The sequence below is a fragment of the Engraulis encrasicolus genome, chromosome 14 (genome assembly GCF_034702125.1).
Source record: "Engraulis encrasicolus isolate BLACKSEA-1 chromosome 14, IST_EnEncr_1.0, whole genome shotgun sequence".
In the NCBI taxonomy this organism is placed as follows: Eukaryota; Metazoa; Chordata; class Actinopteri; order Clupeiformes; family Engraulidae; genus Engraulis; species Engraulis encrasicolus.
The window spans coordinates 26,625,161-26,642,660 of record NC_085870.1 but is presented as its reverse complement, the minus strand read 5'-3'; the positions used below and the strand labels follow the sequence as shown (position 1 = coordinate 26,642,660).

Genomic DNA, 17,500 nt, shown 5'->3' with positions numbered 1-17,500 from the left:
TGATTAAGTCCAAAATAGTTCAAATTATAGTTGATACAACATTACAGAACAATCGCTAACATTATTCAATAGACGGTGTATCAGGTCTAGATCCACTTTGTCAGCTTATACATTGGAGTCCATAGACAAATTGTTTATATAGTTCAGTGCACAACAGTTTAACTGTTTTACAAAAGAAAGAAAGAAACATTGCATTCTTTTATCAATATCTCCAAAGACAAATGCCTATTGGATCAAATATACTGCTAATGCACTAGTCGATCCAAAGTCATTTCTTTACATAAACTATGCTGTGCTATAGAAAAGGGAGTGGAAACCGCACAGCAACTAAAATGGAGGCTAACCAAAGCTGCTGAAGCTGGGTCAAAAGGATGAGAGGATGAAAGGAAGAAAGAAAGGCAATATTTTTTTGTACTTAAAATGTCCATCTGGTCAGTCTTTCTCTTGCCTGCCAATGAAACATACGAAGCAAACTCCACCTCCTGCGTTTTGCGCACAACTCAGCTTAAAACATGTCTTTGTGCTCGAAAAAACGCTTTCGTTCATTCATGTCCCCTTACCACATGTAATAGCTTCTCGTCGTGTCCACCTGGGTGGGCTTGTTCTCCGAACCACCGTCCTTCTCTTTCTCGTTGTCGGCATCCCACAAGTTGATTAATGGCGGGTACAACTCGTTCAGGGGGATCGAAGACGTCTTCTGCATGTACTTCTTCAGTGAGTGGTGGTAGTTCTTCCTCTTCCACCGCTTGGCAATATACACGGCGATGGAGGCCAGGCTGATGACGGCAAACATGGAGCCCATGACAGCGGCCAGAGCCGTGTTGGTGCCCTGGTCGGAGATCTGCACGGCGAAGGCGGCGTGTTTGGTGGTGACGTTGACGCAAGACTTCTGCGTCTGCTGGTGAATGTTGGAGACGGACAGGCACACCTCGTACTCGGTGGCAGGCTGCAGGTGCGTGAGGTTGTACTCGTGCACGTCCACGGGCACCTTGGCCGTGTAGGTGATGTGCGGGTTGTCGATTTTCATGGTGGCGGAGGACCACTTGAGGTTGGACGTCATCACGTTGGAGTTGACCTTCCAGGAGACCAGGATGGAGTGCGACTCGGTGTGCTTGACGTAGATCTTCATGAGCTGTGCGCTGTCCATCAGGGTGCCGTTGACGCGCAGCGCCGTCACCCGCGTGTCCGCCCCTTCCACGTTCTGCGCCACGCAGGTGTAGCGGCCTGAGTCCTCCACCTGATTAACAAGAGTTACAGTGTTAATTGAGGGATTTTTTTTGTACATCAGACAGGTCAATTTCATCAGGTTCAGCAATTGTCAGATCTTTTTTAATCTAACACTGTGCAGTCCGGTTCTCGATTCTGATTGGCTGGTAGCCGTGGTCAATTGAGCGCAAACCCACACTTTCCAACTGAAGATTCTATGCGCGTCTAAGTTAGACCAAGCGCATCTACATCGGTAATGAGAATATGTTGCAGTTGGGGTAGGGAGTCTGCAAGAAGAGCACATTTTTGCACCATCTATGGTTGGGGTATCAGTGTGATTGCAGACATTTAATTCCTGCAATGTTTATCGCCCCTTGCTGAGTTTTTGTAGCGAAGTGTGTGTCTGGCAGCGCGACGACGCACACACGACGAGTAACGTTGCCTCAGTAACCACAATCACTTCCTCAACTTGTCGCGGATCAAATTAATTGTTAAAGAAAAAAATTGTAAAGAAATTTGGTCAGCGATTAAGTGTAACAGTGTTAGATAAGCAATAAGCCACTTGAGTCCGTGGGTTATGCTCTACTGATAACGGGCAAGGGGACGTTTACGGCACTCCACTTCGCGTCGTGCCCCACTCCCCTCTCGTGGCTTATTGCTTAATTGTGCACTTCATATACAACTACACACATAAACACCATTTACATATTGTACATCTCCATACATCCACATACAGTTACACTCATACTATACTCCTTCCCTCTACCCCATACTACACCCTTTTACCCACCCCTCTCATTCACCCAGCTATGTCACCGTATACAGTATATATGGTGACATAGCTGGGTGAATGAGAGGGGTGGGTAAAAGGGTGTAGTATGGGGTAGAGGGAAGGAGTATAGTATGAGTGTAACTGTATGTGGATGTACAATATGTAAATGGTGTCTATGTGTGTGTGATTAGCCCACATACAACACATACAGTAGCTTCAATCCTACTGCACCTGGATGTTGGAGATGCGCAGCGTTCCCTGGCTGTTCAGCTGGTACTTCTGGGAGACGGTGTCCATCATGACCTTGCTGCCCAGCGGGGTCACCCAGTAGATCTCCGGCTCGGGCTCGGCCATGGCGCGGCAGTCCAGGTCCACGGTCACGCCGATGTCCAGGTTGAGGTGGTTGGGGAAGGTGTCGTGCGAGATCATGGGCAGGCACTGCTCGGGCGAGTCGTGCAGCAGCACCTCCTTGACGTGCTGACCTCTGACCTCGGGGGGCATGGCGCAAAACATGGACAGGGGCTGCGTGAAGCGGACGCTGGTCTTATTGGAGGTCATCCACTGGATGACGCAGTCGCAGCGCAGCGGGTTACTGTGGATGCTGATCTCGCGGAGGTTGGGGAGAGACTCCACGGTGGCCTGGTAGAGGGAGTTGAGAGCGTTGTTGTTCAGCATGAGGCTCTCCAGGGAGGGAACGTCGCGGAACGCCTGGCGGTTCACGTAGGAGAACTTTGGGTTGTTGGTGGCCTCGAGCTTTGTGAGCTCGGGGAGATTGTCCAAGGCGTGGCGGTCGATGGACACCAGCTCGGCCATGTTGTTGATGCCGAGCTCTTTCAGCCTCATCATGTTCATGAAGTCCCCCTCTTGGATTTTGTGAACGGGGTTCTTGTTCAAGTCCAAAAACTTCAAGTTGGGGAGCTTCTGGAGAGCGTGTTGCGGCACCCTGACGAGCTTGTTGTCGTAAAACGAAAGGCTCTCCAAGTTCCCCAGTCCGATAAAGGCGTTCCCCGGGACGTCGGTCAGATTCATCCCTGCGAGCACCAAGCTCCGCAGGTTCACAAGAGGCTTGAAATTCATATCCAAGATGCTAATGACCGGATTCTCGCCGATCATCAGTATCTCAAGGTTTGGCGTTGACTCGAACCAACGGCTGTCGATCGTCTTGAGTTTGTTGGAGTTCAGGTGAAGCCTCAGCAGGTTGTTCAACCCGGCGAAAGCACTCGGTGAGATACTGGTGATCTGGTTGTGGTTGATGTACAGCTCCTGCAGATTCGTCAGGTCCTGCAGGCAGAAGTCGGGCATCTCTGCGATCTTGTTCTCCTCCAGGTGGAGCGTGGTGAGCTGGGACATATTGGTCAGGCCCACGTCCTTGATGCTGTTGAAGTTGTTCTGGGACAGGTCCAGCTCGGTCAGGTTGTACAGCTGCTCCAGCTCCTCGCTGGTCCGGGAGATGTAGTTGCTCTGCAGCAGCAGCACCTGCGTGTCGGTGGACAGGTTGGCGGGGATGCGCGTCAGGCGAAGGTCGTTACAGTCGACGGTGATGGCTTCTCGGTAGGTGGACTGGGGGGTGAACCAAGGGCGTATCTCGCACACACACAGCTGAGGACACTCTGCGGCCTGGACGGAGGACAGTCGTCCGCACAACGCCACCAGCAGTGACACACAACTGAGCCAAGCCGCTGCGGAAAGGTTGAAAGTCTCTCTTGCCATTTTAGTTAGATTTTTTTTTTCAAAGAAAATAGATTAAAGGTTAAGTCCAAGAGCTTTGTCAGTGTAGTTATTTTGTTATGGGTAAAACATCACATCCACATAGATGAGTGCAAGGTTCCAGTTTTATCCACATAACAGATATAATCCTTTTCACAGCTGGATCGTCAGGCATGAAGATAGATCTGAAACAAAAGAATAAACTGTGTTAAAGAGAGTACGCTTAACATGATCAGCAAATTTCTTAAGAAATTATTGCACCTATGCAGTCAATGGCTAAGTCTCAACATGCAAAAAATCTGACACATTTCAAACAAAAATCAATAGTTGTGTAGATGCATATTCAATTTAAAACTGTTGGTCATTAAATTCTTAAGTGACTTAATTAATTGTAGTCATGTAGCCTACAAAAGAAATCGAGTGAAATGACATATGGGGTCGAGCACAACAACAACAACAACAACAACCAAAACTGCAAAATCAGCTCATTTCAATGCACAAGATAGGATATACGAGGTGGTATGCAGTCCTGGGAGCCCTGTATGTGCGTACTTGGACAGTGATCAAATTTAATTGAGCGCTTTCATCTCGCTGGCCATCTGAGGAGGAAGGGATGATCATTAGCCTCTGCAAGCATCATTAAATAGCCACAGATACTTTACTCGGGGTATTCTCGGTAGGACCAGCCTTTTGCATTTTTAATGCAGTCTGTAACTTCTCTCTCTGCTCAACAAGAACAGCCGGAAAAATAATTACACAGCTAGCTTTCAGAGACCTCCTCATATTTGCTGCGATTGAAATACATAACAAAGACCAAAAAATATATAGTACCCAGAAGGGTTTCAATTGCAAATTCAAATTCATTTGCCTCTTAGAAGTGAACCCATTGAGAGAGAGAGCTGATTTTATAATCCACTGTGTCAAAATTAAAAATTGCACAGATACTGGTAACCTTCCTCTATACTTGCCCTTCCATTGTCCCTCTTATTCATACTAGAGTGACCTAACCATATACACATTTAACTAGGTTTTAAAGTAGTATATTTCAAGATAAAATCAGTGTATTTTAGTTAGTGGACCCTATTGCAAATAGTAGAGCAAAAAAAAAACCCCAAAAAACGTGTGCACTCTTTTTGCTGGGTCAGAGTCTTTGAAATAAAAATAGCGACTGTTGATGCGTGAGGAGGGCATCAAGGAGATGTTTGAAAAGTGCAGCACTTCACAGGTAAGCAGCAGGCTCTGTTTGAACAATAGGCCTAGACATTTTGACAAGCTCAACAAGGCAGGACAAACACAAAGAAAAAAAGCTGCGGGCTAGAAGACAAGGTCTTTGTTCCTCAAAGCTGATGATATAAGTCTTTTTGAGTAAACAAAGGATTTCTGAGGATGAGGATAAAGTCTGGGCTAAAAAGACAGAAAGAAAAAAAAAAGCTAAACCGTCTTATCCTTCTGCTCTTCTCCCAGTAAGCTGCCTTAAGAACCATACTGCCGAGTTGCAGTTACTGTGTACATCAAACGCCTGTGACAGTGAGGTAGAAAAGGCATGTGGAACTGAAAAAGGCTCGGGCCATTGAGAAGACCTTGACACGCTTTTGTTTTGACATGGTGGCTCCTGAGGATAGGCGCTTGCCTTGTCTGTTTCTTGATTTCCTGCTCAGACATTGGCACTGTCTTCGCTCTCACAATGCAGCTGTATCACGCCACAACACAACACAACACAACACGACACGACACAACACGACACAGAAACAGACGCAGATGCACACAACACAACACAACACAGATGCACACAACACAACACAACACAACACAGACGCAGACGCACACAACACAACGCAGACAACGCAACACAACACAACACAACACAACACAACACAACACAACACAACACAACACAACACAGACGCAGACAACACAACACAGAGGCAGACAACACAAACGGAGAGCAAGCAGCATCACAACAACACAACACAACACAGACGCAGACAACACAGATACAGACACAGACGCAGACAACACAACACAGATGGAGACAACACAACACAGATACAGACACAGACGCAGACAACACAACACAGACGGAGACAACACAGACAGAGAGCATGCAGCCCCAGGACAGGATGTCAAGCCACGTCCATGAGCCGGAAAACAGACGCTCTCTGCCAAAACCAATTACTGTAGCACGCAGCATTTTATATGAGGATTGGAGTTCATGTGATTTAACAGCCCAGACACAAACAATATGGTGACACAAGTTTGTCCAGCGTACAGTATTTTTGTATGTTTACAAGGGCTGTAACGATATTGGATCGAACCGAAAAATCACGATACTCAGAGTCACGATACTGTATTGTGATGTAACTAGGCAGTATTGTGATACGCCCTTTCAAAGTTTTGTAATCTTTCAGTCCAGAAAACAATCGTATGATTAATTCAATGTGATAATGCTTCCAAGCTTCAAATGAGATACATATCAGAAATCGTGGGGTGTATCGAACCGTAGGTGAAAAATCGTGATATGAACCGAATCTTGAGTTGAGTGTATCATTACAAACCTAATGTTTACATGTATTTGTAAAGACACCGTGCAAATCAGCATCTTTTGCAGCCAGCAGCATAGAAATGACAATAGGAGTAACAATTAAATAGCCCAAGCAGGAACAGTATGTAGTGTGAACTGTAGACACATTTTGCCTGACATGCCTAAAATACCTGCATTTTGTAAATACATACAGTACTTATGCTGATGATTTTTTTCTGCGCCGTATAGAGATGGAGCAATGATAACTAAAGATCCTTATTCTTACGATCCTTTTTTCAGTGATTTTTAAAGCCAGAGCCGTGGCCTTCAAAGACAGCTGACTGGGAATGAGAGTTAAGACAAATGTGACAAGCAACAACGCGGCGCCTCCCATTTAAATGGATGAACAGCGCTGAAGCTGAAGCGTGGCCTCTGTGAAGTGAAGTTGTCTTTTAACAGGCAAAGTGAAAATCAATACCACAGGCTCAGATGCAGCTCACACAAATAGGGGGAACACAAGGGAACAGTTTAGAGAGAGAGAGAGAGAGAGAGAGAGAGGGAGAGAGAGAGAGATGATTATATCCAAGCTAACCAGCAGGCCAGGCCCCTGAGGGCTGAGTTGGTCACAAATAGAGCCACACGTATACGGTACCAACAACATGCGAGCGTGACTCTGCACATGTAGTATGTCTACGACTGGGACATGTAGGGGTGACAGCATTAGCCTGAATAATAATGGACATGGTCCTCACACAGGACGCGTTTCATAATAGTAGTAGTAGTGGTAGTAGTGTGTAGTAGTGTCACTTTATTTGTCCCAGTAAGGGCAGTAGTTTAGTAGTGGTAAGCTTACACCTCTCACACACAGAATTGCACTGCCATAAAAACATTTCAAAATAAGCCAATGCACACCATTCTGACTGTGGAACACTTGGGTATTCATATAAAAAAAACCTGCAATACCATATTACTAAACTATTATCACACTAAACAGTCTTCAACAATGCATTATGACTTGGTTATAGCCATTCGGCTAACAACAAACTTATATAACAAAGGATGTATCTTAACACTAGACCCAAAACAATGGCAGGGTACAACTAATAGATAGCCCAACTTACAAGGCCATTTGGAGCATTACAGAAAGGCCCATGACGTTCATACACACTTCACACAAACCCGCCTACAATTGTGCGTTGCTAATGACAACGAAAACCCCTACATCAAGAACATCACATAGAGTACATCTGCCCACTACTGTGCGTTGCCGATGACGACAGACCCACATCACGAAGATCACAAGAACACAGAGTGCGAGCAACACCAAACAACGGGGCCTCTACCACTGTGGCAAGTCGAGCCACATGCCTCTCATATGAGGCTGATGCTGCTCCGCTGAGGGCTAACACCACAAAGGAATAATTTATGAGAGATGAGAATAATAATAAAGGGGAGGGTGAGACAGGGTGAAATAGAACAAGCCTGGCAAGCCAAACATTTGCATTCTTGTAGGACTAGATCAAAGCATGGATAACGCATCTCACAGAAAAGACGGAGCAGAGCAACTGAACACAGTAATAACTGAATACAGTATCACCAAAACCAGCCGTTTCTCCACGGGGATGGGGCCACACCGAACACACTACACTGCAAGTGAATTCATCATGCTTCCTCTCCGTTAACAAAGGCCATGAAATACAACTACAACGCTCAGTTTTATTGATGGATTGAAAGATTCCCCTGGCAAACATGGGTCTCTCCCAAAAATCCATGTCGAAAGATTTTTTTTAGGAGATCCTGGGAACAGGTTGCCCGGGCCTTGTGCCTAGCGCGCTAGATTAGCTGAGGGATGCAGCCAATCCAGATTAGCCCCTCTCCTCTCCGCATCCGTCCTCTTAAGCTTTAATGAAATATGCAGGTCACAACATGGTGATGTGGGATTAGCGGTGCCCACCGTATAGTCGACGTACTCCCCTGAGCTAATGATGCTAACGATGATATGGGCAGAATGGATTGACATTTACCTCTTTGTTAGACAGATCAATGTGTTCAACTGATTGTTCAACAGTTTTTTTTATTTGTTATTTTGTGTATTGTTTTTTCGGTGCTTGTTTGTGTGGTTTTGTTGGTTGGTTGTCTTGTTTGAAGAGAGGATTAGCGTTGATCTCCATTGTGACATCACTAAACTATTCTTTTCTTTACTTTATTGTTTGTCTCTCTGTTATTGTTCACTACAAAGAGTCAGACATAAACGGTCGTTCTTCCACATTTTTTCTCTATGGATGGAGAGAGAGAGAGAGAGAGAGAGAGAGAGAGAGAGAGAGAGAGAGAGAGAGAGAGAGAGAGAGAGAGAGAGAGAGAGAGAGAGAGAGAGAGAGAGAACCCTTTCTAAAAAAGGGTTCTATGTTCCCCGCATTGTATGTTTCCCAAAACCACCCCTAAACCTAACCTGTCAGAAATGCAATGTTTCTGAGTTTTCAATTTGTGCCCTGACCAAAACTATCCCTAAACCTAACCTGTCACAGTTGCAACAGCAACCTGCATTTGCCATGTGGAAGTCTACTTTGAAGCAGTGGGGAACATAGACCCCTCTTTTGAAAAAAAGGGTCCTATGTTCCCCGGTAGAGGGGAACATAGGACCCGGGGAACATAGGGATGACCCCGCTATTTTTTTTACTACAAGAGTATGTAACAGTAACAACAGATTCAATACTTAAGCTAAGCCACAGTTTAGAGATAACGTCCCATGCAATGAGAAGGGGTAACATTTTCATATCACAATTTAATCCAAGATCATGCATTGTGAAATGTCTCGGTTAAGCTTCAATTTATGGATCCATTGTCACACAGATTAAGACTACGCAACCATGACCGCAGCACACTTTATTCCGAGTTAAAGCTTAAGCGAAATCCATTACTGTACAGTGCAGTCACGCAGACTTTAAAACAATGACGAGGGTTTGTAAACAACACCAATGCCCATGTCCACACAGTTAAAAGGAGAGGTCATTCAGACTTCATGGCACGTCATGGTTTTATATGTCTCAGCAGAGTTTCCACAGTATGTGCATGTGTTTTTTCTTTGTTTATAAACATTTCATGTCCGTGTAACTGAATGGCCTGGATAAAAACAGACGTGCACAGCCAACACTACTATATGTACTACATGTGCTGTTGTCACAAAGCAAATAACATTCTGTCAGCTGAACAGCGTACTCACAAATCTAACCGGACACCACAAAATATTACCTTACAACCTCCATGTACACTACGACACTGCAGTAAATACAACATGTCAGCTTTTGACCTGCACTGAAGCTAAAAATCCACGTAGGTGAATACAATACAGGTGTACACTGAAGAAGCTCTCTAGGCATGGTGTCCATGGCACTCCATCACATGAGATGATCCCAATAGATGTCAGCAGGACAGGACAGGCCAGTTTACCAGCTCAGATTTCCTTCAGGCCTCTTCCAGTTAAATCACCGTCAAACAGCCGTAACTGTCATGAAATTCATGCTGCACCATAAAGAAAGCCACCTGGCATTTCAGATCACGGTAGCTCTCAGTATTCTGCATGGAATACCCCACTCCATCATCCTGTCAACAGGCCTGTGACAACCCAACAAGCAAACTAGGCTGTTGCCTAGGGCCCCTAGCTGAGAGGAGGCCCTCTGGTAATAACTGGTTACTTGTATTAAAATGACAGCAATGGCAGCTTAATGACTATGGCAGCACCTCCCTAAATTCAATGACTGAAAAATGCAACTACTGATATTACATTCAAAATGTCTCTTGAGCAGACCCCTCCCTAGTACTTCAAGAGAATAAATGGGGGGCCCCAAGTCCCTCTTTTCCAAGGGCCCCCAAATACCTTGAAACGGCCCTGTCTGTCAAACGCCAATGCATGCTGCTACAGCAAGAAAAAAAAACAAAAAAAAACAAAGCCTTGCTTAGCAATAAACTGCAAAGGATAGTTACCCAATTATTATTATTGTGATAGCCCAGACACAGAGTTAACATGGACACTTTTATTGCAAATCCAGATTATGAGATATGTGTCCGCAGTGCAGGTAAAACAATGTACTTTTCTCCAAACCAAAATGGCTGTCTTCTGCTTTTGTCCAGGCGATGATGAGGTAAACATGCATGAATGCATTAATAATAAAAAGACAGCCAATGCATGGTGCGGCCTTCTCTTACGTTTCAGTTGTATTTTGGTCAGCACACTAAAAAGAAGAAAAAATCTGTTTGGGTGAAGCCTGCTCCAACCTTTATGAAAAATATGCACGAGCAGTCTCATCACCACCCCTGCATGCGTACAGAAATGAACATGACACGCAGGCGTGCAGGCTTTTATTTAGACGTCCTATTTCTTAAATCTAAAGAGATTATGTTGGTGAGGTGGCGGTGGGGGGTGGGGGAGGTTTGTCATGTCCGTGTTAATGACATGCCCACATGCCCTTGCAGGGGACGCATGAGGATATTAAAAACAACAGCACCAGCAGGCTCGCCTCCTAACTAAGTGTGGCCCATACATAAAAAAGATTTTTAAATCTTATTTTAAAAATATATTTATATATAATCTGTTGTTATTATACTGTTGGCCAATCGAGTACAGTTCATTCCAAACAATATGGGCAGTCAGTCAGCAACCTACTGCACCTCGAACTCTGCCAGTTGCAGTCAGATCTGTGGTCATTTGGCCCTCTGAGGATGGCGATGAAAAAAACGTGGCCCTCCTTATCATGGAAGGTGCCCATTCCTGATCTTAACGGAGGATGGCAGGGGAAGGTGCCCCAAAGGATTATGGGTAAGTAGAAGAATGCAGTAACATGCAACGTGGCGGCCGGCCAGTTCAGTTCTATGCAGGTAATCCTCTCGTGCATTGACATTTAGACCATCCCGGACTAAGAGCAGATCATTGAATAGCTAACAGTGTTGTGAAAACACACAGCGATTCATTATGCACCATTAGCAAGCCGTCGCATTACTGATTAGTGTTATTAAGCACGAGGATAATGTTGCACGCTCTACAGCACAGGCTGTGCTAATGTATCTCCGAAGGTTTGCTGTAGGCTAACATGGACATCAGACAATCAGTTAATAAAGGACACGAGTTTTACAGGACAGGGCAGCTGTGGACATTACCAACAGCCTAGACTAGACAAGAGTGTGCGCTGCAGTTGAATTAGACACAGTGACAATGCAAAAATGCAGCCTAAAATATGCACTGTATGAAGAGTAACGTGTTGTGTTGGTGAAGATACCTCAATGCTCCCTACAATCACTGGCGTAACGCAAGTACTTCATGCCCCTCTGCAAGCTACCAAGAATGGGCCCCCGAATGAAAAAAGAGGGCCTGATATCATGTGGAGGGGGCGCGTTTCTTCAAGTCAAGGGCCCATGTGGGCCCCCGCCTCGTATGCCAACCCCCCTGCCTCGCGGGGGCTGCGGGGGTATACTTTACGCCTCTGCCTACAATATAGAGCACTGATGTGAAGCAAGATATGTATATGGCAGTCCGTGGAAAGCTCCTGGCAGTGCCACTGTTTATCTTTGGACCTTCAGTGTAGCATCAGAGTGATCACTCATAGACAAAGATATCCTCCCCACTTGTATGCTTCAGCCAATGAAGAGTGGACAAATTCCAAGGTGCCTCTCACCCTGTTTTGACACAGTTTTGAAAGCACAATTTGAAGGTAAAAAAAATACTTGGTGTGTCTTTAACCAGAACTCTCATTGAACTCAGGAATATGAGACAAAATGGCACCTTGGACTCATGAATATGAGCCTGCCCTGCAATTGAACCTGCAACCCTGTAATCTGCAGCGCAACTCCCTAACCACTACACCACTGAGAAGCTCACCTGTAGATGTCACATTCATCTCACATACCAATGACGTCATCAGTCACAAATGATCCCTGATTGATTGGGTTACTTGTAACAATGATCCTGGACCAACAACTTTGATGTTGATCCTGGATCATTAATTACTTGGTGATATCAGATCAACCACAAGTCCAATGACGATTCTAGTCTAGCTGATCCAATACACAGAGCAGAGTGCACATAAGCCTATAGTACTTCAGCTATCAAAAATAGAGAGGCAGACTAAACTTTTTTACCAAGTGACGAAGACTGTGCAAATTAATGGTAATGAATTTTCCTCATCTCTAAGATGGCGAGCACTCCCGCAGGGCGAGGCGGGACGAATTCTCTCCACATCTAACATCAGATCTCTCACAGCTATCCTGCCGTTCATCTAGGGAAGGGTGGTGGTGGTGGTGGGGTGAGGGGAGGGGCGAGGGGGGGGTGGAGTGGAGGTGGGAGGTAATTAACCGCATACTAATTAGAAATTTCCATCAGGTTGATGAGGGAGCGACGGCGTGGAATATCTGTGGCAACCATGTCGTAAAATAAATAAATTGAATCAAAAGCAAAACATGCCATGGCCTCGGGAAGTTTCTCTCTCTCTCTCCCTCTCTCTTTTTCCATTTTTTCCTTGCTGGTGGCACAAGGTGCCATTTTGTCTAGGCGATTGCCAAGTCCTAAAGGTGACATTCCTCTTTGGGTACAAGTTAACTGGTGCCTTTTGATGGATGTGCTCCAATTTCCCCTTTGAGGATTATTAGCCTTGCTGGCAGAGAAAAGACCATACAGGACGTCCTTACTTGGCCTCAGAGATTCTTTTTTTTTTGGGGGGGGGGGGGGGGGGCTTTTTAGACTTTACTATGGACAGGACAGTATGAGAGGTAGACAGGAGAGAGACGGGCTCGGCAAAGGACCTGGGCTGGGAATCGAACCCGGGTCAGCCGCATGGCTGGCAAGAGCACCACTGGTTGGCCACGGCAGGGCCAGGCCTCACAGATTAACTCTATTCCTAAGTCCAGAATAGATTTAAATATAGAATATACTGGTAATATGGTAACTGGTAACACATTCACATCCAAAACACACACACACACACAGGCACACACACACACACACACACACACACACACACACACACACACACACACACACACACACACACACACACACACACACACACACACACTCTGACTGAAACTATCACAAGACAATTGCCGATCAAGACACATGGTGTCTGGCACACAAACGAATGGCAACACAAGTCATGTTGTTGTTGAACCACTTTGCTTTTCAATGCGCGCGTGCTATTGTCAAAACACAGGGCAGAATAATTTCATAAACAGAATAATGGGCCAAGATGAATCAAACAGCTGCTCGCCTAGCACACTAGGCCTGATCTCCATTACCAACACAAAGGGACAAGGGTTGCCCCCATTTCTGGGAAGAACAATGAGAAGAGCAAGGCCTGGGTGCCCCGCTTCTAGCAGCATACCCCCCCCTGTACCCCCTCCGTGTGTGTGTGTGTGTGTGTGTGCATCTCTCTCTATCTGTCTCTTTATCTCTCTCTCACACACACAGACACAGACACAGACACACCCACACACACACACACACAGACAGACACACGCACACTTCGCAGAAGCCGACACTTCCCTTCACCCTAGCTAGTCAAAAGTTGCTGCAGTCCTCTGTAAAGTCTTTGACATACCCATGATGTCCACCATCTCATTCCCATGCAGCTTGTGTTAACTGTATGTGTGACGGAGGTGTTCCTGCACAGTACGCCCTCCTCGGGGACGCGAACCTGTCACCTCGTCAACTACAACACTCCGTAAATGGGAGTCACAGTACGATACCGCTGGACTAAAGGACCAGTCCTCCAGCCCAACGGCATCGACACTGTATGAGGCTTTCGGGAGGGAGGTTTACTAACGTTCCACGCCAACTCTGCTAGTTAGCCTCCGTTACAGTACATATGTCCCTCACCGGGCCACTCTGCCCTACAAAGGCAAAGTGCAGTAACTACGCCAACATTGAGACTGAGAAAAAGGCCTGTGAAGTATTGGCATTAGGTTGGATACTGCAGTTACTGCAAATTTCACATAGACATATCTCTAAAACGGGACACGTTTGGATTATAAAGCTTTGTCACATGATAAAGGAGGTGTATAGGTCTACAGGAGATGAGCCTTTTCATACGACATTTTGATGACATACTATGTAGTTACTGCACTGCACTTTGTCTTCGATTGCACCGATTAGCAACAATAGTGTTGAGCTTCAGCTGGAGGCCTCTATCTGGGGATCATCATGGCTAGAGAGGAGACTACATACATGTTGAGCCCTGTCTTGACACTCACTCTTACAAACTACTGGATAAATTAAAAAAAACAGACAATCGAACGAACAGATAGACATATGAGACAGAGAGAGAGAGAGAGAGAGAGAGAGAGAGAGAGAGAGAGAGAGAGAGAGAGAGAGAGAGAGAGATGATCACCTTCTATTATAGACTCCATTTCCCAAGACAATACTCCTCATTTCTTGACTTCATGCTTGAATTCTTTATTTTTTTTTTCAAACTGTTGCACCGCCATTATAATTCCACCTTGGGTGGGAAGAAGTCACTTTCCCAAATGAATGCCTGTGCCTCGCAAAATTTCCAATTCACTTTCTAAATTTGATGGAATTGATGTAGCCTATGATAAGCGAGCAGAAAAAAATAGCACTTTGTAAAGTGCTACTGAATAGTTTAACATTTCAAGACAGCTCCGTCCCATGCATTGTTATGAGACAAAGTAGGGCAGGCACGGAGAATAGGAGCAGGCAACTTCTGGCCACCACAGCTAGAAACAGCTGCAGAGAGGGTGGCGTCCCTGAGGACAATACAGTAGGCTACCCTCCTCACTACGCCCTCCACCGCAGCTGAGCCCCCCACTCCTCCTGAGTCCGTGGACTCTACTCGCCTAACATCTCTCCTCTCTCTATTCAGCTGCTTCACTCCCCCCCAACACGGTTTCAACGCAGGGATGGTGGGAGGGGGTCCGCAGTTTCCGAGGCAGAACATCCACAGCCACACCGAGACACCTGCTCTGCCTGCAGCGAGGATGCGTTTGTTTGTATGCGCGTCACATTTAGGCTGTGCCGGGCTGGTTCATCACACACACCAGCCATACCTTAAATCTAACAGGTACAATACACCAATAAAATACATTTAATCAAAGTTTTTAGCGTTTACTTTCGTTTGGGGGGAGGCAAAATCTCGTTTTGACCAGGTTAAGTGCAAAGTCGGAGAGCAACACGTACCGTACGATACTGTATGTTACTGTAGTAGGCTACAGCAGCATACTCTGGAACATAAGATGGAAATAACCAGTTATCCTCACAACAGCCCGTTCCTATCCACGTTAGACAAGAGACTACGGCATGTCATGCTCCAAACGAAACAAAACATTAAGTTATTTTCTGTTAGGGTTGAGTGATTAATCTAACCATGCGTAAAATGTGTTGCATCAATACGCACCAGCCTTTTGACACAAAAAAACAAATAATCAACGACCAAAAAAATCTGACTTAAAAAAATGCCTAGAGCTGAAACGCCAGGTGTTTTCCTCCTTTTCAACCAGGCAGTATCCGCGCCATGCGTCCTTTGCAAAGCCATGCAGTAGCGCTAGAACTAGCCCTTTACAGCCCCGAGTGATGATTCTGTGCTCTAGAGGAAATCAGATCACACTCCAAGGAAAAAAATCTAACGAAGATTCAAAGCACAGAATGAAACAAAGAAAAACAAATAATAAAATGACAGGCGGCATATGTTGCTATGGGAGGAATTCACACGAAGGATGCAGTCCATGCAGCGCATCATCCACTGTTATGTCCAGTTATGTACCATCGAATGTGTTCTTTTTTCCCCCAGCCCAACACCAGCCAATATGGTAACACATGGCAAAAATAAGGCATGCATCATCTATCTGTATTAGCGACCAATCGGCATATTGCGCAGTATATCTTACCTCATTGGATTTCAGCCTCCACTTCGCAACAGCATTTGTGTTCCCTCGAGTATTACGAGTGGGCACCTTTGCCCCACCAAACGGAAACGTTAATAACTTCTTAACAAACGAACGGGGTGCGGTGGCGTATTTCACATGTTACTACAACTCCAAGGTATTCAAGTCACGCTGGCTCCCAAAAAAAACCCCGCGCCGTTTTTCTTTCCTGGTTCAGTCCGCAACGGTACCCTTCAGAGAGGGCATGGTGGTCTGTGTCTATGGAGATATCCTGCCTTGCGCCGTGCTACCCGCACTCCGCTGACTAGTAACCAGTGCGCCCTCCCCGTCCTCGCTACTCAAGCCTAGAAAATATGATGACAGCACCTGGCGCTGTCCAGACGAGTCAGCTGATTCCTACCACGGCGATTGGCTGCGAGCTGGTGCCTAGCTGTCACTCCTGCCCAAGCAGAGCACCATCTGTTCGGGGTTTGTTGGGGTGCGAACAAAGGCAGACGCAGTGGGAACGCAGTAGGGGAACGCAGGGCGTGGAGGAGGAAACGTGAGGGGGTATAACTAATGCGCGGGGTTTAGAACTCTTCTGTGAGAACGTCTTTTTTTTTTTACCCCCACGCGTCCCCTTCCCCTCCTACCGTCTTGACGTGTGGTGATGGAGGAGAGACAGCTCGATGCTCTACTTGCTCGTGTTCCACAATGTGTCCCTTTGTTCGGCCACCCAGTATATATCATCAAACAAGTTTTCCTTTAATTTCGTCCCGTTCCCCCCGCTTAGAATATCTAAGAATTCAAATTGTAAGTAACCGAGAGAAGGGCTCTTTTGTTTTCTTTTCTGTCCTTTACGAAGATACCGCATCACTTATTACCAGGCATCATTAGAGAGGTTGATGGTTCATTACATGGGTGAACCAGGGAACCAACGAGTCTCTCTCCTTTCTGTGTGGTTTCAATAGAAAATGTTTGTCCTAATTGCCCATCGTCACTGGAGCTCTAACAGGTCTGTCTCTTTATGGCTTGGATCATATCCAATGACAGCCAGGCTAATGATGCTTTGCTGTCGTTAACATCTGTTACCCACTGCAGAGTATACGCTATTGTTATAGCATTATTCTTACAACTGGCCTTCTCACAGAATATCACTTAAAACATTGTTCTGAATAACAAATATTAAGGCACCAAGAGATTTGATGGACTCCTGAGTCCAAATTTGGGGGAATACACTCTCATGATAGGTCACATTTATAATATGGACCACTATGCCATAGGTCAATGCTCAGTGACCAAAGCAAATGGAGATAAAACATGGAGCTGTCAGTGAGGAGAAAGCCAAGATGTGGAAGGGTTTTCACAGAAATGTATGTACATGTGATCTGATGAGTAATGGTGTCGTTAAGAAAAACCAATAAGCCTTCTTA

The 17,500-nt window shown here is 45.7% G+C and overlaps 1 protein-coding gene across 1 annotated transcript in view; it reads right to left on the bottom strand.

Annotated features, from left to right (window-relative positions):
* lrrn1 (leucine rich repeat neuronal 1) overlaps positions 1 to 16,455 on the bottom strand; it is a 16,668-nt gene extending 213 nt beyond the window's left edge. Inside the window, exons 1-3 of the mRNA XM_063216444.1 lie at positions 16,092 to 16,455; positions 2,210 to 3,870; positions 1 to 1,237 (exon numbers count right to left, since the gene is read on the bottom strand). The exon at positions 1 to 1,237 is cut by the window's left edge and continues 213 nt beyond it. Coding sequence (XP_063072514.1) covers positions 557 to 1,237; positions 2,210 to 3,688 — 2,160 coding nt within the window. The 5' untranslated portion in view covers positions 3,689 to 3,870; positions 16,092 to 16,455 and the 3' untranslated portion in view covers positions 1 to 556. The remainder of the gene's footprint in view (positions 1,238 to 2,209; positions 3,871 to 16,091) is intronic.
* Between the last annotated feature and the right edge of the window lie 1,045 nt (positions 16,456 to 17,500).